This window comes from Dendropsophus ebraccatus, chromosome 6, assembly GCF_027789765.1.
Source record: "Dendropsophus ebraccatus isolate aDenEbr1 chromosome 6, aDenEbr1.pat, whole genome shotgun sequence".
Taxonomy (NCBI): domain Eukaryota; kingdom Metazoa; phylum Chordata; class Amphibia; order Anura; family Hylidae; genus Dendropsophus; species Dendropsophus ebraccatus.
This window is the reverse complement of record NC_091459.1, coordinates 11370482-11397990: the sequence shown is the minus strand read 5'-3', so window position 1 is coordinate 11397990 and position 27509 is coordinate 11370482. Positions and strand designations below refer to the sequence as shown.

At 42.7% G+C, this 27509-nt stretch overlaps 1 protein-coding gene across 1 annotated transcript in view; it reads left to right on the top strand.

Annotated features, from left to right (window-relative positions):
- Positions 1–24410, top strand: part of LRRC1 (leucine rich repeat containing 1) — a 127359-nt gene extending 102949 nt beyond the window's left edge. Inside the window, exons 10-14 of the mRNA XM_069974505.1 lie at positions 13029–13112; positions 16846–16961; positions 19901–20073; positions 21981–22117; positions 22806–24410. Coding sequence (XP_069830606.1) covers positions 13029–13112; positions 16846–16961; positions 19901–20073; positions 21981–22117; positions 22806–22964 — 669 coding nt within the window. The 3' untranslated portion in view covers positions 22965–24410. The remainder of the gene's footprint in view (positions 1–13028; positions 13113–16845; positions 16962–19900; positions 20074–21980; positions 22118–22805) is intronic.
- The last annotated feature ends 3099 nt before the right edge of the window (positions 24411–27509 follow it).

Sequence of the window (27509 nt, the reverse complement as noted above, 5' to 3'; positions counted from 1 at the left end):
GCAGGGAGAGATAGGTTTTAGCAGCGTTTTGGTTAGGCAGGCTTACTACAGAACCCAAAAGTCCATTTCAGGGCTAAGATCCAGCGAAAAAGGTCATCTCTGAATCCAAAGCCCTTCTCAGTGCTAAGACATAGATGATATAACAGCAGCAGCCGCATCAGCAGGTGTATTCATTCCAGTAGCTTTTGTGTACAAGTGACTTATAGTGTCCCTGGTTTAGCCCACTAAGGGCACATTATACATATTCCAGCAGCCCAGTAAAAGGCAAGTGATACCTATTATGCCAGTTGCCTAATCTCTGCTCTGCTGCGGCCTAGCGTTCGTAATGCGTGATATGCGCGAATAACGTGACGCTCTAAGGACGCACATTGAAATCGTGTATGTAACGCTGCGCACGAAATACGAAGGAAATGTGTGAACATTGCCGTAAACATTCGTAAAGCGATCGCAAATATTTTTCCTTCGCAACTGCAGAGAGTGGCATTATACTGCGATTTTGGGGTTTTGGGTGCACCCAGGCATGCTCCCCCTGATGTCAGTGTCATTCCGGAGGTGTTGGTATCGTTTAGGGAGGTTTCATGGTGGACTTGGTGACCTCCAAGTGGTCGAATTTGGATTTCCAAGTGCCGAGAATTTTTTTCCCCATAGACTATATTCGTTCGAATAGTCTAATATCGGTGCCTATTCGATTCGAATTCTCGAAAGTTGAATACTGGCTTCTTTATTTTTCATCTCCATGGAAGAAAACTCCTCTTTTATATGTATTGACTGTAAACTACATTACAGAAAGAAACAATTGACTTTCTTTTCAACATGGCAGTCATTTAATTTTTTTTACGTTTTCTTTTTTAAGTTCACTACATAATAGCTGTAAGTATACAGCCTGATATTCTTTGGAACACTTACTGAACACCCAATTCTCTGTATTGATAGAAATATTTTTAAGCATGTGGTGATAAGGGAGATTGCTCCTTGTTCTTTTTGTGCACATCTGTTTTGTTCCCTATCGTACTTTTCTATACATCCTGTGTCTAGGCACTGTTTCGCTTGGAATGTACGAAAATCCATAAAAAGGATTAAAATAAAATAAGTCTAGCATGAGTGCATTCATGAAGAAACCTGCGTCCATCAAAATAGTTCTAGCTGTGAAAGAACATTTTTCACCTGAATTGAAAGAAAGTGTATCTAGTAAATAGAAGTCCATAAATGTTCTATTTGTTCTTTTGCCTGACTCACAAAAAAACCTGAGAATATGCCACATACAGTAGTTTCTCCGAAAAATCTGTAGCCTTTGGCAACATGAGAATCTGCGGTGCCACCCTACTCTTGGTCCCGGCCTTAGGGTATGTGCACACTACGGAACCCAGCAGATCACCCACCGCGGATTTCACATCTCGCCCCCCGGCACATCTCCGCCTGTGCCGTAGACTCTATTCTGTGCACAGGCAGATTCTGCCATCCGCTTGAAGAATGAACCTGTTTATTCCTCGTGCGGACGGCAGAAAACTTTGGGGAAAGTCTTTTTGAATGCAGATAATGACGTATTGATTTATGCAAAAAAACAAAAACAAAAAAACACTGACACATTTTAACCCTAGACTACCCTGGGCATACAGGTACGTCCGGGGCCAGCGCCGCGCGGCCCCGCTCTGAACCACCGCAGTCCTGGGTGCTGCATGTAGCCCGGGACTGCGACTATTAGCGGGCACGGTCCGATCGCCGCACCTGCTAATTAAGCAATCAGATGCAGCTGTCAAAGTTGACAGCTGCATCTGATTACCTTATGCAGCCCTTCCCTGGTGTCTAGCACGTTGTCACGGAGGAGTGATCCACACGTCCGGCTCGGGACGGCTCTGCAGCAGCCGGAAGCAATAGAGTGCCTATCTCATTGATCTATGCTGTATAACTATACAGCATAGATCTCAATGAGAGATCAGTGTACTTATACTAGAAGTACCCCAGGGGGAATAACCCTAATCCCCAGGGGGAATAACCCTAATCCCCAGGGGGAATAACCCTAATCCCCAGGGGGAATAACCCTAATCCCCAGGGGGAATAACCCTAATCCCCAGGGGGAATAACCCTAATCCCCAGGGGGAATAACCCTAATCCCCAGGGGGAATAACCCTAATCCCCAGGGGGAATAACCCTTACCCCAGGGGGAATAACCCTAACCCCAGGGGGGCTTTTAGTATAAGTGTAAAAAAAAAAAAAACCCTCTCCTAATAAAAGTTGGAATCACCCCCTTTTTCCCATGTTATAAATAAATAAAAATAAATAAATAAACATGTTTTGCATCGCTGCGTGCGTAATCACCCAAACTAATAATTAATCACATTCCTGATCTTGCACGGTAAATGGCGTAAGTGCAGAAAAAATCCCAAAGTGCAAAATTGCGCATTTTTGGTCGCATCAAATTCAGAAAAATTGTAATAAAAAGCGATCAAAAAGTCGCATATGCACAATCAAGGTACCGATAGAAAGTACAGATCATGGCGCAAAAAATGACACCTGACACAGCCCCATAGACCAAAGGATAAAAGCGCTAGAAGCCTGGGAATGGAGCGATTTTAAGGAACATATTTTTGTAAACAATGGATTGAATTTTTTACAAGCCATCACAAATAAGAAAAGTTATACATGTTACATATCGTTGTAATCGTAACAACTTGAGAAACATACATAACAAGTCAGTGTTACCCCAGGGCGAACGGCATAAAAAAATACCCTCCAAATAAAATAAATGCTTTCTTTTTTCAATTTCACCACACATTGAATTTTTTCATAAAGTACACTGCGAAACCAGAAAAAAATTCAACCTGTCATTGCAAATTACAATTAGTGATGCAAAAAATAAGGGCTTATGTGGGTCTCTAGGTGGAAAATTGCTTTAAGCACAAGGAGGAAAAAACTGAAAACTCAAAAATTTAAATTGGCCCGGTACTCTAAGGGTTAAAGGGGGACTATCAATTACTGGTAGGACACCTGGTAGGAATGTACCGAAGGTGAGTATACAGAGGAAAGGGGGCAATCGTGACTTCTGTGAGAAGAAGCAGGGCTGCTGTGTATATAGAAAGGGGGCATTTCTGTGACCACTGGGCCAAAAAAGTGAGAGACTCTTCTATGGCAACTTGCAGAAAGGGGTGCAGTTATGACTATTACATGAAGTCAGGTGTCGCTTGACTACAGGGGGGAAAGTTGGAAGCCATTAGGTAAGGGTAGTGTTCACACTGAAGAATAGGTGACGAATTTCAAATGGAATCCAAATTTATGGGTATTATCCGTTTGAAGTTCCATTTGCCAAATATGTACAGAGCAATGTTCCATTGTGTTCAATGGGATTTTTGCTCTGTTCACACGGCGGAATTTATGCAATGAATGTTCTGCAAGAGAAATCGAAAGTCATTGGGGCTTTGAATTTCCGCTCAAATTCCGCCCCTATTCCACCAGAGCTGAAGAAGAGGAAACTTTTTTCCTTCAGTTTCTTGCCTATTTTTTGGGTGTGAACATGTCAATTCTTTGAGCGGAGAGTGACGGAAGTGGAGGCGTGCGAGCCATCCCATAGAGACAGTGTGACACTGAGGCAGGCGGGATTCCACGGCGGGGGCTCTGTCGTGAAAATCCACCTGTTTTGCTCAGCTCACCTTTCAATTTGAGCTGGAAAGTGAGCAACAAACATCTCCCCTCCATCCTGCCTGGCATAGTAGTACCCCTCTTATGTGAGCAGTGAACAGTAGTTGTGCTCACATAAGGTAAGCTGAAGTCTTTGGTACAGAAAGCTGTGTTATTTGTCTCTGCTTTGTTGCACACATTATCATTTGCATGCAGTACTTACTAGACGTGTACTGTCACATACATTTGTTCCACCATGCTGCCTCGCTGGGCAGACTCTTACAGCTGTCCTCAGTGCACATTTGCTTGGGACTTGAGAGTAATTTATCCTGACAGAAATATGTTCTTTCTTTAGCCTACAAATGTTTTCTAAGGGCAGAGAGTTGTAATGGGTTGTTGTAAATGTTCTCATATCTTGGAAATGAGAATATATTGTGACCGCGGCAGTCACGTGTGGCTGATTCTCATGTTTTCTGTTAAGCATTAATTGAAAATGTGTTTTTGGCTGCTCAGATTTGTTAGTTGTTTTAGAGAGAAGTGCTGTGGAGATCAATGGGGGGATTTGTAATGGCTTTCTTTTCATTCTCTCTATAGAGGAGCGTGAAGGTTGCATTTAATGTGTTTATAGGAAAATACTATTTTAAAGCAAAAAGGTTTGTTAAAGGAAACCTAACCCCAGTATTTTTCTATAAGGAGAAGGCATAGGAATATTGGTGTATGTGTATAGAGATAGATACACACATACACTCGTATTCAAAGACAGCAGTGTAACTTGCAGCAAATTATATATATAGAGAGATAGATAGATAGATAGATTGATTGTAGGGATCTTCCCGGGGGATGGTGTGTTTGGACACAGTTCAGCAGCAGACTTGGACTTATAAAAACAGCTTGCCGTTTATTTGCAGCATAAACAGTCCATCAAACAATAATACAGCAACACTGTGCTTTTAGGAAGAAAACAAACAAAAAGGTCTTGCCCGTCTGGGCGCTTACTAACAGGTTTCTTCACCTATCTGACACTAGACAAACAGTGCGTCTTTCACCCACCTGGATACCGCAGGGTGTATATAAGCTCCAGCAGCGTCTTCATCCATGTTAGGGGGGCATGGTCTGTCACTAACTTGAACTTCCTGCCTAGCAAGTAATACCTCAGGGACTCTAGGGCCCACTTCACTGCCAGACATTCTCGCTCAACAATGGCGTCATTTTTCTCGGCCGGGGATAGCTTTCTGCTCAAGTACATCACCGGGTGCTCCTCGCCATTCACGACCTGTGAGAGAACGGCACCTAACCCTGTGTTGGAGGCATCTGCCTGGACCAGAAATTCTTGCCTAAAGTCAGGGGTAACTAGCACCGGTTGTTGGCACAAGGCAGACTTAAGGCTTTGAAAAGCCTTCTCGGCCTCTGGAGTCCATGTCACCATTGCGGACTTCGCACCCTTTGTCAGGTCAGTTAGCGGGGCTGCAACTGAGGCAAAGTTCGGTACAAACCTACGGTAATAGACCGTAATACCCAGGAAAGCTTTGACCTGTTTCTTTTTGAGGGGTTTAGGCCAATTCTGTATTGCCTCAATTTTATTTAGTTGTGGTTTCACTAACCCCCTCCAAATAATGTAGCCCAGGTATTTGGCCTCCTCTAAGGCTAGTGCACACTTCTCTGCATTGATGGTTAACCCCGCATCACTTATGGCATCTAACAACGCCTGGACCTTACAAAGGTGACTTTCCCAATCAGGGCTAAAAATGACCACATCATCGAGGTAGGCAGCGGAGTAATCACGATGTGGTCGCAGAAGTCCATCAACCTCTGAAAAGTGGCAGGGGCTCCATGTAACCCGAATGGCATCACTACGTATTGGAAGAGCCCATCAAGGGTGGAGAATGCAGTCTTCTCTTTAGCCTCAGGAGTGAGGGGGATCTGCCAGTAGCCCTTTGTGAGATCGAGGGTGGTTATGTACCTGGCATTACCCATCCTTTCAATCAACTCATCTACCCTGGGCATGGGGTAAGCATCGAACTTGGAGATCTCATTTAACTTTCTGAAATCATTACAGAACCTCCAAGTTCCATTGGGCTTTGGGATTAGCACAATCGGGCTGGACCACTTGCTCTATGACACCTCAATGACTCCTAGCTCAAGCATACGTTTTACCTCGGATGATACCGCCTCCCTCCGTGCTTCTGGTATTCTATAGGGCTTAAGGTTTACTCTGCTTCTAGGCTCAGTTTCAATGTGATGGTGAATGAGATGTGTACGCCCTGGAAGGTCAGAACTTGTCTTGTTTTTCTGCAAAAATTCCTTAACCTCCTGCTTCTGTGACACTGATAGAGTATCACCAATCTTGACCGGAGGGGTTGGTTGTGACAAATTATTAACAGTGTTTGTCGCCACCAAGGATTCCCTGTCTTTCCAGGGTTTGATCAAGTTTATGTGATAAACTTGAAAAGGCTTCCTTCTACCTGGTTGGTGCACCTTGTAGTTGACCTCACTGATCTTCTGTACAATTTCATAGGGACCTTGCCACTTCGCTAAGAATTTACTTTCTACAGTGGGTACTAGTATGAGTACCCGGTCACCTGGGCTGAATGTCCTGATTCTTGCAGAACGATTGTAAATTCTACTTTGGCCCTCTTGCGCCCTCTGGAGGTGTTCCCTTACTAGGGGCATTACAGTGGCTATACGGTCCTGCATCTGTGCTACATGCTCAATAACACTCTTATATGGGGTGGACTCACTTTCCCATGTCTCTTTCGCTATATCCTGCAAACCCCTCGGGTGACGACCATAGACCAACTCGAAGGGAGAGAACCCTGTGGAGGCTTGGGGCACTTCCCTAATAGCAAACAGCAGGTAAGGTAGTAAGTGATCCCAATCATCTTTTTTCACCACTTTCTTTAACATATGTTTCAGGGTTTTATTAAACCTCTCCACTAACCCGTCTGTCTGGGGATGATATACAGAGGTACGTAGGTGTGAGATTTTGAACAGTTTGCATAGATCCTTCATCACCTTTGCCATAAATGGGGTACCTTGGTCAGTCAAGATTTCTTTGGGGATCCCCACCCTTGAAAACATATAAAACAACTCACGTGCAATTGTTTTAGATGCAGTGTTTCTTAGAGGTACAGCCTCAGGATATCGGGTCGCATAGTCTAAGACCACCAAAATGTACTGGTGTCCCCTTGCCGACTTTACAATGGACCCCACCAAGTCCATTGCAATGCGGTCAAAAGGTACCTCTATGATGGGAAGCGAAACCAAAGGACTGCGGAAATGTGACACTGGGGCGCTAAGCTGACATGTGGAGCAGGACGCGCAGTACTTTTTAATGTCATCATAAATCGCAGGCCAATAAAACCTCTGGAGGACTCTCTCCTGCGTTTTATCCGTCCCCAAGTGGCCCCCAAGAACATGATTATGGGCCATGTCCAATACCTGACGCTGGTACGGCTTAGGAACCAGAAGCTGTTTCACAACCTCGTCATTAATCTTAGTGACTCTAACAATCTCTTCTATAGTCACAGGAAAATGTGGAAATCTTTTTTCAGCATCTGGTTCCTGAGGTACCCCATTCATAACAGTGACCTGCTCTCGCATTTTTGAGAGTGGGGTCCTGCAACTGTGCAGTACCAAAATTATCCCTAGACACCTCTAAGTCTGGAACATTCTGCCCAGTGGGAGGAGCCTCTTCCTCACCAGCCAGGACCTGCAAAGGAAAAGCATCATTTTCATCCTGTACATTTTTATCATTTACCGTGGGTAATGCAATAGACTTAGGGGTATCCTCACTCCTTTCAGGGGATTTTCTTTTCCCCCGTAGAGCCCAGAACAATGGAAAATCTCGCCCCAATATCACATTATGCATAAGGTTTTTAACCACACCCACTTCATATTGTACAGCGCCTAGTTCAGTCCCGACATTAGCCAGTAGTATAGGGTAAACCTTTGTATCGCCATGTATGCACACCACACTCATATGTTTTTCTGACACAAAGTCCCCAGCCACCAGACTGGCATGCACCAAGGTGACAAGGCTTCCTGAGTCCAGCAACGCCTTAACAGGGAAGTCATTGACTGTAATGTTGCAGACTTGTGGTTCAGTCTCTAGTCCAGGGACTGCAACACATGATGGTTCCGCAAATAGCGACTGACGCCGGCTAGCGTCACACTCCATGGGCTCACTGGTAAGGGGGCAATGGGCAGAGATATGTCCCGTCTCATGGCACCTCCAGCACTGGATAGGGCCTGGTCTCCTTGGCAGGGAGTCCTTTTTAGGGCCACTTAGCCACCTAAGACCATCACCAGTCTTTTGCCCCTGAGCGCTCTTCCCTCTATCGGCACCCCTCCACACTCCCCCAATAGATGGAAGTCTCTTACCAGCTGACGGCACAGATCTGGCACTCCGGGGAGGTGAAGGTGCTGCAGGAACATCACGGAGGTAGTCCTCAGTCGCCTGGAACCTCTCCACAAGGTTGACAAGTTCGTTGGCACTCCTAGGGTCACCTTGTCCCACCAAGCGTTGCAGATCAGCAGGAAGTGCTCGGAGATAGCGATCCATCACGACCCTCTCTAGGATCTGGGCAGGAGTAGAGGTGTCTGGCTCCAACCACTTTCTTGCCAAATGGATCAGGTCGTACATCTGGGACCTCGCTGACTTGTCCCGACTGTAGCTCCAGTTGTGGACCCTCCAGGCACGGACAGCAGCAGTAACTCCTAGTCAGGCGAGTATCTCTGCTCTTAGCCGAGGATAGTCCTTGACCTCTTGCTCACTGAGGTCATAGTAGGCCTTTTGAGGTTCGCCTGTTAAATAGGGAGCAATGACCTCTGCCCACTCAGTGGAGGGTAACTTTTCTCGCTCAGCCACACGCTCAAAGACCGTTAAATAGGCCTCAACATCGTCATCAGCAGTCATCTTTTGCAGCGCTCGCTGCACAGCTCTTCTCACAGAAAAAGTCTCTGGAGCGGCTGCTGCCACCGGCTGTGGATTAGCATCTGGAGGCGCCTCTTGCTTTGCTATCAGGTGCTCAATAAGTTTCTGTTGTTGAGCCATCGCCTGTTCATGGCGCAGGTTAGCGGCTGTCAGAGCCTGTTGTTGCTGCCGTTTAGCCTGCTGATGTGCGGCCAATGCCTGTTCATGGCGCAGGTTAGCAGCTATCTGAGCTTGCATGAACTGCTTCATCATCTCCTCCATGTTGCTTGACTGTTTTTGGAGTGAAGCAGCAGTCTTCACCCAGGACATAAGCAGCTGTAGCCAAGTTGATGCACACCGTTGCCCCTAGCAACCGTTTTGCCCGCATCCTCCACCAATTGTTGGGATCTTCCCAGGGCATGGTGTGTTTGGACACAGTTCACAGCAGACTTGGACTTATAAAAACAGCTTGGCGTTTATTTGCAGCATAAACAGTCCATCAAACAATAATACAGCAACACCGCGCTTTTAAGAACAAAAACAAAAAGGTCTTGCCCGTCTGGGCGCTTACTAACAGGTTTCTTCACCTATCTGACACTAGACAAACAGTGCGTCTTTCACCTGGATACCGCAGGGTGTATATAAGCTCCAGCAGCGTCTGTATTCACAGCTCCCACCAAACACACTGGCTGAGAGCCATCACCTGCATCTCTGTGGAGCTCTTACGTTCTCAGGCTGATAAGGGTCAGAGCTCACCTGATCCCAACACCTGAACTGGATCGAGGGGAGGGAATGGCAAGTCCCACTACCAAAACCTACCTGCCATTCCATGTAAGTCCAGGCCCGGGAATAATAAATAATAGCTCAGCAGCATAACACTGCTGAGCACAGATCCCTCCTGGACTTACCATCTCCTCGTGTGTAGCAACCTAGGTGAGATGTACACCCCCTCGAACACTTCTCCAGTGACATGTCTACTATATATATATATAATATAATATAATATATATATATCTATCATTTCTCTGTATAATATATATCAAACTGCAGAGACACTGGCAGATAGGTGACAGGGAGATAAAGCAAATGATCTCTCTGTCCTTTATGATTGCCATTTGCAAAATTATAAAATTAAATTTTTCCCTAGAAGCTGAAGTACCACAATGTCTGCCTGTATTTGTAGCTATGTACCTGGTGGTGACCTGACAGATTCCTTGCAAAGCGAATGTACCACCGGTACATCGTTTTTCAGCTTTTTCAAGCTGGCCTGCCCTCAGTGGGAGGAACCCCCCGCCCCTCTATGAAGCGTCTTCATTAGAACCAATGTAGCTGCATCATAGAGGGGCAGAGGTTTCCTCCCACGGGGGGTGGGCCAGCCCATCTCCAGTGCTTCACCTCCCAGCCAGTGCCAATAGACCATTTAAAAATCAGAAAAGCAATGTACTGGTGGTACATTCTCTTTAAGTTTGCTACGGGACTTTGAAGACCCTTATTTTTTCTTGCATGGGCCTTTTATTTTATTTCAGAATTTTTTGTCAAATCGTTTAGAATACAAAATCCTCCCAGTGGTTTCTTCTTGCAATCAAGGTTTCAATCAAGGTGGTCTGGAAGGAAGGAGGGTACTTCCCCATGACTTTAGAGGTGTTTTTTTTTTGTTTGTTTTTTTTTTTGGAAAATAAGCAGGGTGCACTTAGTGAGCACTTAAAATTTTCAAAAGAAAAACATATATCTTTATTATTTTTATTTAGTCCCCCAGAGGACTTCCCTGTATGATTTTGTACAGTAACTGCTAGCTCTATTGCCTACTGGTGTCCAATAGAAACCTGCAGCCTCACAGAATGGAGCAGGCTTCGCTAAACCTTTATAATGTGGGAACAATGCACTTACCTGAACAAAGGATGAAGGCCATTCCTGAAGAAAATATTCAAATTGATACAGTCTTGAAATTATGAAACCATTCCTCCCCATCTTTGATTTACTTATTATTTCTTATGGTCCATTCACATGTACAGAATCTGCAGCAGGTTTGATGCTGCAGATATTAAAAACTAAATGACTGAACACAACATAACAGGAGAATTATCAGCAGGTTAGATGAATCTAACCTGCTGATAGCCCCTTATAGCACCTGGGATGCTGTGGAAGAAGGTATGTGTGTTACCTTCCTCCTCTGCAATGATCCCCCACTGTTAGTCAGTGTAATTTTCGACCGGGAGCACTGTTGGGCGCACTGCCGCGTCATCCAGCCCGCCTCTCCTAATTATAGTGAATGGAGGAAGCAGGCCAGATGATGCATTAGTGCTTCTAAGGGTACTCCAGAGAGCAGAGTGTCAGCGCTCGTTTGCTCCCCGCTCGCTGCCGCCACTATTACATGCAGTGGCAGCGAGCGGGTGAGTACAGGGGGCGCTGCCCGGGTGGTCGCTAGATCGTCCAGGCAGCCCCTAGCAGATAGCAGCAGTCTGCTGCCGCCGCTCTTATTCCACGGTGCGACGGCAGCAGATCGCTGCTTTATTATTCTTTTGTCTTTCAACATGTTGAAAAAGAAACGACTGCAACGATCAGCTGACATCGTTCATGTCGGCTGATTGTTGCCTTCTTTTAGGGTCCATTTACACAGAAAGATTATCTGACAGATTATCTGCCAAAGATTTGAAGCCAAAGCCAGGAATAGATTTGAAAAAAGGAAATTTTAGGCTTTCCTTTTATGACCTGATCTCTGTTTATAGTCTGTTTCTGGCTTTGGCTTCAAATCTTTGGAGATAATTTGTCAGATCTGTCAGATAATCTTTCTGTGTAAATGGACCCTTACACAAGATGATTATTGGCCGTTAATCATTTTGTGTAATAGAGCCTTAAGTGTGGGACTGGGGCTGAGGAGGAAGGTAAGAGCCATACCTTCCTCCTCAGTGTCCCAGGCGCTATAGGGGGCTATCAGCAGGTTAGATTTATCTAGTTCACCTTTAAATCTGCAGCTTCAAATCTTCTGCACATCCTGTACCTGTGAGTGGACACTAGGGCTATGTTCCCACAAAGGTATTTTTAGCGCGAAATGACCTTGATATATTGATAATGACAGGTGCCAATGATGATCGTGATTATCATTTGTAGCCATCATTATCAATGGACCGCTGTCATTTTGCACTACAATCCCGCTGTGGGAACATTGTTTTTTTTGTTTTGTTATTGGAACTCTTTTCCAAATCTGCCTACCACTTCTCAGTAGTAATCATTAATTATTAGAATATCTATAGTCTGCAGAGATGATCGAACAGGGCCGAAGTTCAGGTTCATACGGACCTGAACCATCGGCATTTGACTCCCGCTTTCTTCCCGTTCCAAGGGGGAGGTGGAGACAGCCCGAGTACCGCCTGGAAACAGGAATACAGTCTATTATCTAGGCTGTATCCCCTTTTCCAGGCAGTACTCGGGCTGTCTCTACCTTCCCCACGGAACGGAAAGGCAGCGGGTTCAAATGCAGATGGTTCAGGTCCATATGAACCTGAACTTCGACCCTGTTCGATCTTCTCTATTAGTCTGCAGTGTACTTCTGTTCAGAGCAGTTAGTGCTCTTTCTCAAAGTTTTTCTTTATTTTTTATGAACTCATTGTTTGTCTTGAGTATGTTTAGTGTGAAAGCATGTTGATTGATGCAGTGGCTTTCAATAGACAGCAAGATTAGTAATATTTCCGAGAACTTTTTTGGTGGGAAACATATGTTGTTGTTTTTTTTTTTTTTAAGCGCTGCTAAATGCTATTCTGTACGTATCAAAAACAAAAAACTCTGCCTATTCAATGGCCTTCTATGTTTTCTATTGCTAATTTATAGCTATATTTATATATGTACTTTTACAAAGAAAAAGAATAAATAAATAAAAAATAATTAAAAGATAAAAAATAGAAGTGATTTGATATGATAGTTAGACTATTCTAAGTCTATAAAATGCAGCATGTTTAAGGTGATGGGTTTCCCCTTAAAGTTCACTCACATTAGCTTGTGCATGTAAATTTTTCATGTTTTTTGCACTGTTTACTTCACTTTTATCCCCTGTGTGAATGATCCAGTATAAATTCAGCAGACCTGTTCCTGTTTCTTTGTGAGGACTTATGTTGAGAGACATCCAGGATGCCCCATGCATGATCATCCACCAGTCTCCTAGCTTTACTGTGGCCGTACCTTGTATCAGAACTAATCTTCACAGCCAATGTGCCTTGTTGCTCGTTCCATCCAATTTTCATTTTTAATCTGCGCTTAAAGAACTGAACTAAGAGGTCTGGTTTCAGTGAGTGATAACGGTGTATGATTTTTCCATCTTCTTATGTACGAACGTCAGTAAAGCCTACCTCCACCTCTGCTACCTCTGTGATGCTTATAAATGCAAAGCACAATGTTTTTCTTTTGTTTTTTTGGATGTGTCAGTAGTAAATAGGAAGAAATAAATTCCTGCTTTAAGCATAATCTGGTATCTGGCGTTCGTTTATACAAACTGTTTTGTTTCTATCCACAGGTCCTGCCAAGAAGTATTGGGAAGTTAAAGAAGCTTAACAACTTGAATGTTGATAGGAACAAATTAATGTCCTTGCCAAAAGAGGTGAGAGAAGAATGCAATGTATGAATTCTGCTACAGGGCAGGTTCTGCTTAGATTAAGATATCTAGGCTTTAAAGAGAATGTAACAGCAGGTACATGGCTTTAAGATTTTAACATCAATAGGCCGGCACAGGGATGCTGGCACAGCAGTCTTTTTTTTTTTTTTTTTTTTTTTTTTTTTTTTTTTATAACTGCGGCCCAGTTCCTGTGCATGGTGCCGGTCACCAGCCTGGCCTGAAGCACTGGAGGCCAATTGGCCCACCCGCATTGTGAGGAAGCCCCCTCCTCTCTGTGACGGGGGCTCCATTAGAATCAATGGAGCTGCATCATAGAGAGGAGGGGGTTTCATCCCACTGGGGGTGGTCCGGTGACTGGGAATAGATCTGCACTGTGTACTGTGCAAAAAAAGTACTGCTGCACCAGCATCCCTGTGCCAACGCTGGTCTATTGATGATAAAATCTTGAAGCCATGTACCTGCTGGCACATTCGCTTTAAAGTGTTACTACTAGAGATGAGCGAATTTACAGTAAAAACCAAGCAAAGTGCTTCTCTATCTCTGCAATCTCTCTACTCATCAGCCGGCTGCTTTTTAACTCACTGACTCTCTGTGTTGCTCCTCCCCGGGTGCCTGGAAAAGCTGCATCCAATCCTGGGAAACTTCTTCTAGTTTTCCAGGACTGGATCCAGTTTTTCCCAGCACCCGGGAAGAAGCGTTAGTGAGTAAAGTCAGCCGGCTGATAAGTGGATTGCAGAAATAACAAAGCGCTTTGTTATTACTGTACATTCCCTCATCCCTAGTTACTACCATCTTGAAAGCTTTTGTCATACAAACATCCAAAAAATATTTAAGCCAAAAATATGTAATATTTCCATATTTATCGAAACACAAATTATATCCTAAAAACTTTTAAAGGAACCACACAGAGATAAAATGCAAAAAGTCACCAGGAGCATATGTATTTACAGTCCTCAGTATGCTGGTACCATATATACATTGTTTGCGATTTATAATATGGCAGCAACTTTGCTATGCTATATGTAATGTTGTAACCACATTGCTTAGTATGCGGTTCATGGAAGAAACAGAGTGCTGCACCTCACACCTATGGCTGATACTAATGCCGCTAGGCTAAATAAAAAACACATCAGAATTTTGTGTATGAATTGATCAAGCCATACTGCCCCATGTACCTCGTGCCGGTATCTGATACACATGGGTCCCTACACTAAGTCCACACCGTGCCAGTCAGTGGCCACCAACCCCGCAGGCGTGCACAGCCAGGGAACGGGGGCCATGGGACGGCCCTGCGACCCCCACATTGCTTAGTATATATGAAGAAGAGGGAGATATACTTTCCACAAGAAAGCTGATCAAATATCAAGAAGTAAGACGTGCCAACAAAATCCACTCATGGACTGTCACTGTAGTGGGGACAGAATACTTCCATGCACAACATGTTGGGACCTACACTAATCTCTGGATAAAGCCACCTGCAGCATGACTGACATCCTGGCTTATCGCTCAGGAGACGAGCTCCATTGTAAGTCTATGGAGCCGTGCTGTTCTCCCAACTATATCTAGTGATTGTTCTGATTGACCAAAACTTTTTTTTACATGTCTACAAGTTTATTTAAATGGCTTATTGCAGCTAAACAGAAGTGTCCCCTAGACAAAATATATATATTTTAAAGTGGAGAATGGGTAATTCAGTTTTCACATTTAAATGCCACACTGCTTCTGGTCTCTTCCGTTGTGTATGTGCTGGTGCGGCGGTGTGCCCAATCAGCTGATCAGTGTGGATGTCAGATGTTGGCACCCTGCTAAGCAGACCTAAGCAGGCCTATCCTGAGACTAGACCATCAAATATATAATGACTATGTATTTTCTCAAATCTATTGTATAGAAAAAAACACTTTCCTAAACCAATTTAAAACATTTTTTTTGTCTAATCTAGGAAAGATGTTAAGTAACTATAGGTTAGAACAGCACTGTGCAGACTTCCAGTGTAGTATCTTAATTTTATTTTTATTTATTTTTATTATTAATAAAAAAGATATATATATATATATATATATATATATATATATATATATATATATATATATATATACCAACAAAACACAACAATCACTGAACTCAGGGAGAACAGTGAAAAATTCCAATGGAGTACTCATTTACGAGTCTCCATTGATTGTCCCATACAAAATTTAAATATGCAAAAAAGGGGTCCGTGGAGCCTCAGTTACGAGTCTCAAAACACGGGAATAGCCAGATATCCCTCTCTCCAGAGAAGGAAGCCCATTGCCAAGGGGTGCCTCCTAGTGGGGAGAGCACCAAACCACCCTGATACGTAGTCCCTCAGGTCCTACCTCTGTTGCGAGCTTTAGGACCTAAATAGGGTAACACCAGGGACCCCCTTTTTTGCATATTTAAATTTTGTATGGGACCATCAATGGAGACTCGTAAATGAGTACTCCATTGGAATTTTTCACTGTTCTCCCTGAGTTCAGTGATTGTTGTGTTTTGTTGGTCTATTTATCATTGCCCCAGTAGCCAGAATCCTGCTCCACACTGACGAGGGGCAAATACCCTGAAACTGCAGTCTGTGGATGGATGCCTGGCCTTGGTAACCCTTGTCTTATGTTGTTATACTTGCCACAGAGTTAGGGAAACACCAGGGTGGCCCCTGTGAGTCAAAGTCTATTTAGGTCCTAAAGCTCGCAACAGAGTGAGGACCTGAGGGACTACGTATCAGGGTGGTTTGGTGCTCTCCCCACTAGGAGGCACCCCTTGGCAATGGGCTTCCTTCTCTGGAGAGAGGGATATCTGGCTATTCCCGTGTTTTGAGACTCGTAACTGAGGCTCCACGGACCCCTTTTTTGCATATATATATTTATTTTATTTTTTTTGTTATTATATATATACATTTTATTTATTTATTTATTTTTTAACACCAACTCCAACAGAAGTAACTTTTTTTTTTTTTTTTTTTTTTTCTTTTAAATAATTCAGGATCTGCCTATTTTTGTTTTCTATGCACCCGCTATTTCTCTGCATCATCTCTGCAGTGAGTTGAATTCTCGTCTGTCTCGGTTTACATCCAGCTCCTTATCCATAGTCAGCAGGGAGTCCCAGCTGCAAATCTCCTATTGATTACAATGGAAGTAGCTTGGTGAAGCTCCCTGCTATATATATGGATGCCTCGGAGACAGAGCGCAGGAATCAGTCTGCTGTTTGTGCTGTACAGACTTTACTAATAAACTACATAATAAAGTTACAGCTTATTGTAAGTACTGCGGCGTTTGGTGTCTTGTTTCTATTCCTATACGCTGTATACTAAAGTGGGCTGAACCTGCCGCTGGTGATGGGTTCAGTATTAAGTATAAAGTCCTCAATGACAGATGATGATTGGCGGTTACTTACCCATCCCAGTTGCTAACACATGAACATTTGGCCGTGTCAGACGTTCATGTGTTTTCGGAGGACGGGAGAGATCATTTGGCCGACACCATTAGTCTCTAACCATTTGTGTTGTCTGCTGTGTAGGGTTTTTGTATATGTTAGATAAACTGCCACATCTAGTCCTATATAGTAGTATAAGTTCTGGTCACATTTGTTTGTTTGTTTTTTTTTTTTTAAATGTGCTGTTTCTTTGATTGTAATTGTATAGTCACATACAGTTTTGCGAATACCTAAGAATCGGTATATAAGAATTTTTTTTTATTTTTTACAGATTGGTGGTTGCTGCAGTCTTAATGTTTTCTGTGTGCGTGAAAATAGATTAACTAGAATTCCTCCAGAAATCGCACAAGCTACTGAACTCCATGTCTTAGATGTTGCTGGAAACAGGTAATAATAATTTTTCTACCTGAACTGTGGATAATATCTAGTAGGTAAAAATAAATAAAGTTTAGGGGAGGAATTAATTGTTTTTGTGTAAGATTATTGCCGATTTTTTTTTTTTTTTCTTTTTTTTTTTTTTTTAGCAGTCCCTTATTTCCTCAAAAATGTGTAACCTTCGTGTGACAGAAAAGAATTACAATATTGTGCAGAAGCTGAAACCTATTGACACTGGTTTTCTGGTGAAAGCATTGATAAAATCTGTCTTTCTAGTGTTAAAAAAAAAAAAAAATTGACCACCAAAGTTCATTGCTGGCAGCAATTTTGTAGACACACTGGGGCTGATTTAGGTTGCATTTACAAGTTCCGTGTTTAACACGAAACACGGACATGCAATGCCTGTAACGGAGCCCCCCAGAGCCGAGTGGCTGCATCATTACAGCGTGCATAATTATACAGTCCCCCCAGCATCACATCAAAGATGCAACCTTACCCGTTAGAAAAATTATGGATTTGTGACTATTTCCCCTGGCTGTTAGTGTTCCACCTTATTTACTTTGTATGTGAAACAATTTCCTAAAACTCAACCAAGCCTTAGTTTTTGTCTAAAACTGCAAAAAGTGAGCGTGTCCTTTAAAAACTGCTGCAGCCAACAGATTTATTAAGTAAACTGTCATTTTCTGACAGGTTTTCTATTCTAAACATCAGCCACTTATAGTGTGGCAGGGTGGTCAGGTTTTATTTTTGTACTCGGAATTTTATTTTTATTTTTTTTTATTTTTACTAAGGCTGGGTCCACACTACGTTTTTGCAATTTTTTTTTTTTTTTTTTTTTTTTTTTTTTTTTATGTACACAAAAGGTCAGCTACGTTTTTGTGTACGTTAAAAAAAAAAAAAAAAAAAAAAAAAAAAAAAAACGGATGCGTTTTGATCTTTTTTTTTTTTTTTTTTTTTTCTATAATGGAAGTCAATGGAGTCAATACTTTACCCCCTCCTGTCATCCTTACTGCAATTGGTCTGCCTCTACAAACTGACCCATCAGGCCGAGTAATCAGAGGTTTCTGGCTGGATGCTGGGACCTCGAAGGCGTCACCCAGACTTAATATGTTGTCCCTCTGTTTAATTTAACTCCTTCACATACATAGACTTAGGGCTGTACTAAGGAGCCTCAACCCCAGATGTACTTGTATATGAATTTGTAGGAAGAGGTTTAAGTGTACCGATCATTTAAACTTCTGACATGTCTTAGCGACGCGTCAGAGGATTGTATCTGCGTGCGTCCGGGTGCTGATTGCTAGAGTGAAGGGCCAGGTCCGCTCTTCCCCCTCATCTCCGCTCTCATTGCTAAAGTAGCCGTACACAGAATTCTAACTGGGACCTTTGGAACTTCTGTTAGACGTAATTACTGGAAGTTCCATAGACTCTATTATAATTCTGTCCCCTGATACTTTACCATTGAGAGCGGCAGAGCACGCACTGCAAAGCGCTTCTCCCCCTTCGTCCTAGTAATTGGTGGGGGTGTCAGCCTCCGAGCTCCCACTGATACAAACTTCTCTCATATCAGGCGCCATTTAAGTATTCTGTTCCATATAATACACACTCCAGATAATTAGGTTTCCCCCTTTTCACGTTTTCTCAGGCTCAGGTTTTGAAGCTTCAGTGCTTTCAATTAATTTATTCCCAAAGCTGAGATTGATTTTATGTTCCCTATATTTGCTTGATGTTGTAGGATAGCATTAAGCACCTTTTTATTTGGTAATGTGATTTGATGTATTTAGAAGGTTTGAATTTGTACAGCAGTTAAACAGAGATTTTGCTAAGCTGAAACCTCATTTTACATGCCAACAATCGATCCAGATACATGAACCACTCAAGAGGAAAAGTCTTATCATTGTCGTACGAAAGAACTCTGCCTCGGGGAAATGTGCACGTTTTTTGTTTTTTGTGAATCTATAACTTAGCTAGATGTTTTATGGTCTATGGAGAGGGGAGGGGCTGAGGGGGGTGAGTGAGCACAGAGAGGAGAAAAGGCAGCCCTGCACTTAGCTTCTCTGTAATGAAGAAAGCTTTTTCGGATAATGAACAGATAAGAAGGGGGGGGGGGGGGGGGGGGTTGGCTGCGAAACAGCTTTTTGAGTACAGAAAGAGGCTTTTTTGCCTAATAAAACCTATTACAGTTTTTCTTAAAATTGCTTGATTTCTGCAAGTAGGTTACCAAATATTAAGACCTAAAATTAATCCTTTATTTAGCCTCAGAGTTTTGAGGGTAAATAGTTTTGAGCGCACCACATGAATCCCGCTGTCTTCCCTTTCCGTGGGGGAGGTGGAGACATCCTGAGTTTTCCAGGTGGGACTCTGGCTGTTTCCACCTTCCCCATGGAGACAGCGGGATTCAAATGCTGATGGTCCGGCTTCGTTCAAACCCGAACCTCGGCCCGTTTGCTCATCCCTAATCACAAGTAGTGTGTCAGCAATGAAAGTAAAGACTAAAGCCCCTATCCTACGGGCCAACGGAGAGGAGCAAGCGAGCACTATCTGTGCTCGTTTGCGCCTCGATCCCTGCTCGCTGCCCCCACTATTCCACGCAGCAGCAGCAAGCGGGTGAGTCTAAGGGGGGACGTGGGGAGGTGCCGGGGGGGGGGGGGGGGGGGGGGCTGCCCGGGTGATAGTCTGGGCAGCCCATAGAGGATAGCGGCGGTCTGCTGCCGCCGCTCCTATTACACGAAGTGACGCCAGCAGATCGCTGCTATATCAGTCGCTTGTTTTTCAACATGTTGAGATATATATAATATTTTTTTTTTCTATATATATATAGTGATCAGGGTGCAGTGGGCTTGCAGGAGAAGCCCTTGAATTAGATGTGGTTATGGCAAAGAACTGTGTAAATGTAATTTCAGAGAAACATGAACAGTTTTATTTGTTTTTGTTTTTTTCCCTCTTTCCTATAGATTAACACATTTACCCTTAACACTGACATCACTGAAACTAAAGGCTTTATGGTTATCAGATAACCAGTCCCAGCCTCTCTTGACCTTCCAGACAGATGTTGATACTGAAACTGGAGAAAAAGTCCTGACTTGTGTGTTACTTCCACAGATGCCTTCTGATCCTTCTGGCCAAGGTAATAAACATGTATATGGCTGCTGATCACCCCTTTCTCTACAGCTGTTTTAGGTTAATGTCCCTTTCAGTATCCCAGTTATAAACTGCTTAGTTCAGCATTCACATATAAAACACCCAAGTGCAACTTGTAAGCAAGAGGTTTGTGCAGTCCTCTGTAGACCAGCACATACTAGACCAGCAGCACACGTGTGAGAGCTATTCTAAAAACCACCTCTACAGTCCACAACTTCATGCTGCAAACCTGATCAAGAATATTCTTGCGTAAAAACTGTATATGGCCTTTCCCCCACCCCCACCAACCAGAAGGGGCATGCAAGCACCATAGCCTATTCAGTCGTCTTTTGCACTCTTAAGGGTCCAACTACACGGGGCGATAATCTGCCGATTTCGCAGATTATCGCTCCTTGTTATATAGATTATCGCTCCTTGTTATATAGACAATAATCAGATGACCATCGGCTAATCAGCTGGTCTGGACCTAAAATCATCGTCCGCCAACCACGTATCACAAGACCCTAAGGATCCTATCATCAGCCCAATCAATAATGTGAACTAGCACCAATCTGCTAGATCGGGGCTCATTTACAGAGCCTATTACACGATCGTTTAGCAAGAGCTGCACAGACATCATTAGCGATGTCCGTGCAGCCCTTGCACTAAACAGTCATACATTAACACTCCATGCTCCTGATCTTCTACTGCCCTCTGCTCTCTTCTGGTGCTGCAGCCGTAGCTTCAAAGCTGTCTGAGTTTACAGACCGCTCAGCCAGTCACCGGGACCACCGCTGCCAGTGATTTGCTGACCGCTTCAAAGCTACAGCCGCAGTGCTGGGAAACAAGCCGAGGACGGGAGAAGACTGGAAGCACGGAGAGGCAGTGTCGGACTGAGGTATCTGGGGCCCACCAAAGGAAATTATCCTGGGGCCCACCAAAGGAAATTATCCTGGGGCCCACCAATAAAGAACCAGTAAGAAACAACATGTCAGTCAGTCGGTGTTTGTGCAGGTTCTAAAGCTGGGGGCCTCCGGAGGATCCTCTGGTGGGCCAGTCCGACACTGTGGAAAGGTAATGTATAACTGTTTATTCAATCAATAGCCATCGGCCGTACATCGCTATTACATGTAGCTATTGCGCATAGCGATGCGCAGACAGTGGCCAATGCTTTTAGGTCCGGACCTAAAGATAAGATCAGCTGATTGATAATTGGTCGAATCGGCCTAAGGTGCTACAACTTTGTCCTACTCAAGGGAACAGGGCAATTGTGCAATCATTTACACTGTAGAATCCAAGTAAACATTGAAGAGCGTTGAGATGCAGCAGTCACACAAGCATTGCAGGCCCCTTTAACAGCTGATCTGAAGTTTTAGGAGTTGGACCCCGATCTAATATTGATGGCGTATCCCAGAGACTGAATAAAATAGCCATATTAACTACGTTATTTGCAAAAATATTTATCACATGATAAGGTTGGGTTCACACTACGTTTTTGCACTCCGTTTTTTGCAAAAAAACGGATGCATGTGTGTGCATCCATTTTGATCCCTTTTTTTATAATGGAATTCAATTAAAAAAAAAAACGGATCAGAACGGATCAGGTTTTTTTAACGTACACAAAAACGTAGTCAACCTCATTTTTGTGTCCGTTAAAAAAAAAAATCTGTTTTGATCTGTTTTATAATGGAATTCAATGGAAAAATGGATCAAAACTGATGCACAGACATACGGACACACACACATACATTGGGTTTTTTTGCCAAAAAAAAAAAAAAAAGGATGAAAAATACAAATTGCAAAAATGTAATGTGAATCCAGCCTAATTCACTTTAATATTATATCATTGGTTTACCTAGTAGTGTGAGGGTGTTTTAATGACTTGCTCTTTCTTTTGCATTTGTTCTGCCACAGACAATTTGCCAAGATGCGGGGCCTTTGAGAGTCTAGTGAACGATATGTCTGATGACACCTGGAACGAGCGAGCGATGAACAGAATAAGTGCAATACGATTCTTAGACGACGAGAAAGAAGATGAGGAGGATGAAACGGTACTATTTATTTTTGTTTTTTTAAAGATTCTACAAGTATTGAATTAATACATGCCTGCAGCTTATATGTCAACAATTGTATGAGCATTTACTGTAGCTTCACATACAATACTGTGTGATGCCTCTTTCCTACATCCTACCAGCGTAGATGGCGCACCAGGTTAAAGGGGTTATTCAGCGCTACAAAAACATGGCCACTTTCTTCCAGAGACAGCCCCACTCTTGTCTCCAGCTTGGGTGTTGGTTTTGCTGCTCTGTTCCATTGAAGTGAATAGAGCTTAATTGCAAACCGCACCTGAGTTGTCTCTGAAAGAAAGTGGCCATGTTTTTGTTGCACTGGAAAACCCCTTTAAAAAATGTCTTCACAGTTCTGGTTCACCTAGTAGTTTCATGAGGATTAAAAACCTGCGCTGTAAATATTTTATCGGAATAGTTACTATTCCTGTATTGTTGTTGGTTTAAGGAAGCCCCTGCGGCAGCCCCCATACCAGTTTCTCATTAGATTACCAAAAAAGTCCCTTATCTGACCTCTGTTTTTGCGCAGTGTTTATGATTGACACTTCTATAGCTCAGGGCATGTTCACCGCTTGCTTCTTACACCTTTGTGAGCAATCCTCTGCAGCTTAACAAGCAGGCGATGCTTTCCTGGATGCCACTGATACCTTTTCATCTATGTCCTTCCTTTAAGGCAACTCTTCTGAGACGAGCCACTCCTCACCCCGGTGAGCTGAAGACTATGAAAAAGACTGTGGAGAACCTGCGTACAACTCTGAATGCTGCTAAAGGCCTGGACTCTAACAAAAACGAGGTCACTAACTCCATTGACAGATTGACCACGTCTGTGTAAAGAGCCACCACCTCCATCTTACCTCCTGTTTCTTCCCCTACCGTTGAAATGTCTCCCTGCTTCCGGGACCACCAATCCAGCCTCTTGTTTTAACCAGCACATAATCCATCATCCCTCTTTTTACTACTTACGTTAAGATGCTGCATTCTGGAGAGGAAGTGCCTTATACCGGCCAGATGTTTGCCTCTGTGACCTAACTTAATGCTGTAATTTTATATATTTTACCAGTCTTGGTTTTTAAGAGGTAGTACACACTACTGTTGAGTTGTTTTTATTTTTTAATTTTACTTTTTTGGAAATAGCTTTATTTTTTAACTCTTTGGGGATATATTTTATGAGGACTTTTTGTGGACTTATTAGGGATAAATGACATAGTTTAATACCTTTTTTTTTTTTTTTTTTTTTTTTTTTTTAGTGTTACATTTTGGCAGCTTAATTGGTGTATATTTGGTGTATGATAGGTTGCAACAAATGTTTTGGTTTTTTTTAAAATACGGTACATATGCTGTTGTTTAGGAAGAAAAAAAAAGACTGAGTTTTTAGAATTATGTTGACTGCGTGCCCCAAAGATGTGCCTTAAAGGGGGTGGTGGGCAGAACGTATGGACAATTTTATAGAGAACAGGTATCATGTGCCCATTTTATCCATCTTATTGGTCGATAATGTCAGAAACATATAAAGCAGCCACACAGTCCTACAGAGCTACACTGAGAAGTCCAGATGTTCTGCAAGGACGCTGTCCTCTTAAAGGGGACCTGTCACCCCAGCTGCCCAACCCCCCGGTGGAGCCCCTTATACTTACCCTTCCTCGAAGTCCCGTTCCTCCCGCTGCCGAGAAATCCCCGTCGGAAGCCGTGCGCGCGCTCACCAGAGAGGAGTCCAACGCCCATAGAGAATGACTTCACCAGGGGGTCTAGCGGGCTTCGACCTGGCAGCCCGGGTGACAGGTCCCCTTTAAGAGATGTTGCCATTTGAGTTTCAGGGAAGTCATTCTTGAGAGACGGAAAAATCACTGATGGGGGCTTGTTTGTGTAGAACAGGGATGGAGAACCTTTAGCCCTCCAGCTGTTGCAAAACTACAATTCCCATCATGCCTGGACAGCCGAAGCTTTGGCATGATGGGAATTGTAGTTTTGCAACTTCTGGAGGGCCAAAGGTTCCCCATCCCTGGTGTAGAAGGTTTCTTTATCACGTTCATCTTACTCTGTGTTTGTGTTGGCTGCTTTACTGTATCTCCTAGTGCTTCCTGCATCCAATAATAGAATCTTCTAACATATTGCCCAGCGTTATTTTAGGATTTTTGCACTGAGTTGGCTGTTGTATAGGCTTAGAGAGCTTGTACTGTGGAAATATGCATTTGTTTTATGTTAAACACTTTCTTTTCTATATATTTGTCCGTTAAACATAGAGGTGTGTGTAAATAAATACACACACACACATACACATACACATTACACACACAGACACACATTATAGATACACACACACACACATATATATATATATATATATATATATATGTAGAGAGAGAGAGATAGATACACACACACATATATATATATATATATATATATATATATATATATATATATATATATATATATATATATATATAATTATATATACACATACACATAAAACTAGCGGACAGTCCTGTTTCCTTTGCTGCAGAGCTATACGAGATTTGTTGATTAAGCTGTTACCTCCTCCGTGGTGGCACCATGTTAGGATTGGATGGTAACAAGGACCTCCGTCAATTGTGTTTCGTTATTTGTAACGCTCTACCTCAGCAGTATAACAGAACATTAAATATAGCCTTATAATAGTGCCAGTAAGTAACAGAGCCTTGTACCTATCAACAGTTTGGAAATGTACTGTATGTGGTAATGTAACAATGAATTGGTGTCGTTCGATGGCGTACATTGCCACCATTGTGCCAAGATACCTTAAGTTCCTATATGCATAGCACTGACATCATCAGAACATTAACTCTTATGTTGTACATGTCTGTAAGGAGAATCCTCTTCCACAACAGCCTTAAGAATCAACCTTGTGATGCCTTGTATACTGTCAGACAGCTAGCTTTAAAGCGAATTTACCATCAGGTACATCATTGCGTTTTTTGTTTTTTTTTACCTTAAACGAATTGATCACCGCAGATGCAGGGATGACAGAACCTCTCCCTTCTTTAGAATCAATGGAGCCGCGTCACAGGGGAGGGGGTCTTGTCACACTAGGTGGAGCGTTGAGCATGCCCCCAGTGCTCCGGGGCAGGCCGATGCTCTGGAAAAGACTAGCGCCGAGGTGGGAATCGGGAGGCAGAAAACTGCTGCGCTTTCGGTATTCTGGCGCTGATGGATTTTAAGATAAATAAAGCGAAGCAATGTGTCTGATGGTCTATTCGCTTTAATGACCGAGTGATCTGGCTTGTAGGTGTAAGCTTTGTGTCTAACAGAGAAGAAACATTTCATTCCTGCACAAAGACCAATCCCATTTAAGTTGCCAGTGTGAACTGCGTATCTGCAATAATGTATTATTGTAAATTGTGATTTAAATGTGAATATAAGTGTAAATGGAGCTTCTAGATATGTGCGGCACTTTTTGAGGTGTTTTATCACAAAGTAATCAGATGGGCTTGTGCCATAAATAATAAAATAAATTGAACAGAGGCTTGTTAATGATATTTCCCATTTATACGATAGACGTCAGTAATAATTTACATAAGACATGATATACCAATAAGCGGATCATACATGCATTAAAAGATTTACTTATATGTAAAATATAGTATTTGTTTGCCATCCCTTGGATTAAATGCATCATTTTTATATGCATTCATGAGAAAAAGGCTACCGATTATTGGGGAGACCGGACTCTGTAATCCTGGGTTTGTGGCTTTTTTTTTTTTTAATGAGCACCCAGACTAATGAAATCAGATTTGATCTGATATATCACTATGTTAGGAGTTTATAATGTTTCCCAAGATGTGATTGGTGAGGGTCCAAGTGCCTAGACCCCCAACGGATCACGAGAACTAACATGTAGAAGCTCTTAATGTCGCTCCATAGGAATGAATAGAGCCGTGGGTCAAGTGCCGCACCTGCGCCTCTATTCCTCTGTTCCTAATACAGATCTCCTACCGTTTAGTTCATTTTTAACAAAGCGTCCTGACCCTCAGCTGTCATTGTTTATGTTCACTTTAAGGCTATGTTCTCATTTATCAGAGTGGACGTGGCCGTCTCATTAAATAGACTGCCGCTAATAAGAAACATGATCTTTATAAGTGCCAGTCTATTTAACGAGACTGCTATTCTACCAATATGGCAACATACCATAAGGGTGTTCTTATGCACCCCGGTTTTCATTAGATTTTGTCAGGTGTGGATGAGAATGGGAGAGAACATAGAAGGGGGCTCTTACACCCAGCGCCTGCAGCCACGTCTGGTGCTCGTCTTTCTGGATTGCAGGCAGGACCTGAACTTGCTGGTTTAAATAGTGACAAGCATGAATCAAACTTGCATTTTTATTAAAAAAAAATAAAATAAAAATTGTTTTTATCCCTAGTTTTTACAAAATAGTGTATTGACCTTACAACAACAATCTTTTTTTTTTTTTTTTTTTTTTTTTTTTTTTAATAAAGAACAGTGTACAGTGAACTACTGACTCCAGGGAGATGGGACATCAATGTATAAAATGCTTTAGGTTTTACATAAGTCTTATAGATAAAATATTCTCACCAGTAGTTAATGCTGAGAGCGGTCAGAAGTGTAAGATTTTGTAATGCACGCTAAATGACAAAAGTTGGTGCATTGTGTAAAATACTTCTGTCAGCAACATTTTGAGGCAGTGGAACCATATAGGTAATGTTTCTCTCTGGAAAAAAATAGCATTAAAAAAAAAACATGTTAATCAATAGTACAAAGAAACTTTGTAATAGGGTTTATTAGCCGGAAAATGCATTTTTATCATGAAAGTTTCTTAAAAGTTTCTTAAAATCACCTGTACTATTGGTTTCTGCCCCCCCCCCCCAAAAAAAAAAATGGAAAGACAATGACACTTTAAGCCTTTTTCACGATTTATGGTGCTGTCCTCAAGGAGAAACCTTTGAGGACCTTTGGTCGCATTATGATCGGCCTCTCTCAGCAGCCAACCAGCCCCCTAACCCACGTAACAACTGTCCACAGACTATACCTCTCTGATGTAGGAAAAAGAGGACATAGAACCTGGCTGAAAGAACACAGAAAAGGAGGCGCCTTCAGTATCTGGAGTTTGTACGGTAGTGAACATAAGATGCAGCAGGCAGTCAGGGTTAGGTGCCCACATCAGGAGGCCAAGTGGCAGCAGAATCCAGGGGTAAGTACCATGGTCCTATAACTAGGAGGTATGCCAGTGTATAAATCAGGAGGCAAATGGCAACACTAAACGCACCTAACACCTTAGTACAAACAATATAGAGGGAATATATATATATCTCAAATAAAACTTTGCCTAAAAAAACTGTTCTATTCTATACTTTGTGCATTTCGCACTTTTTCTGTAATGTAT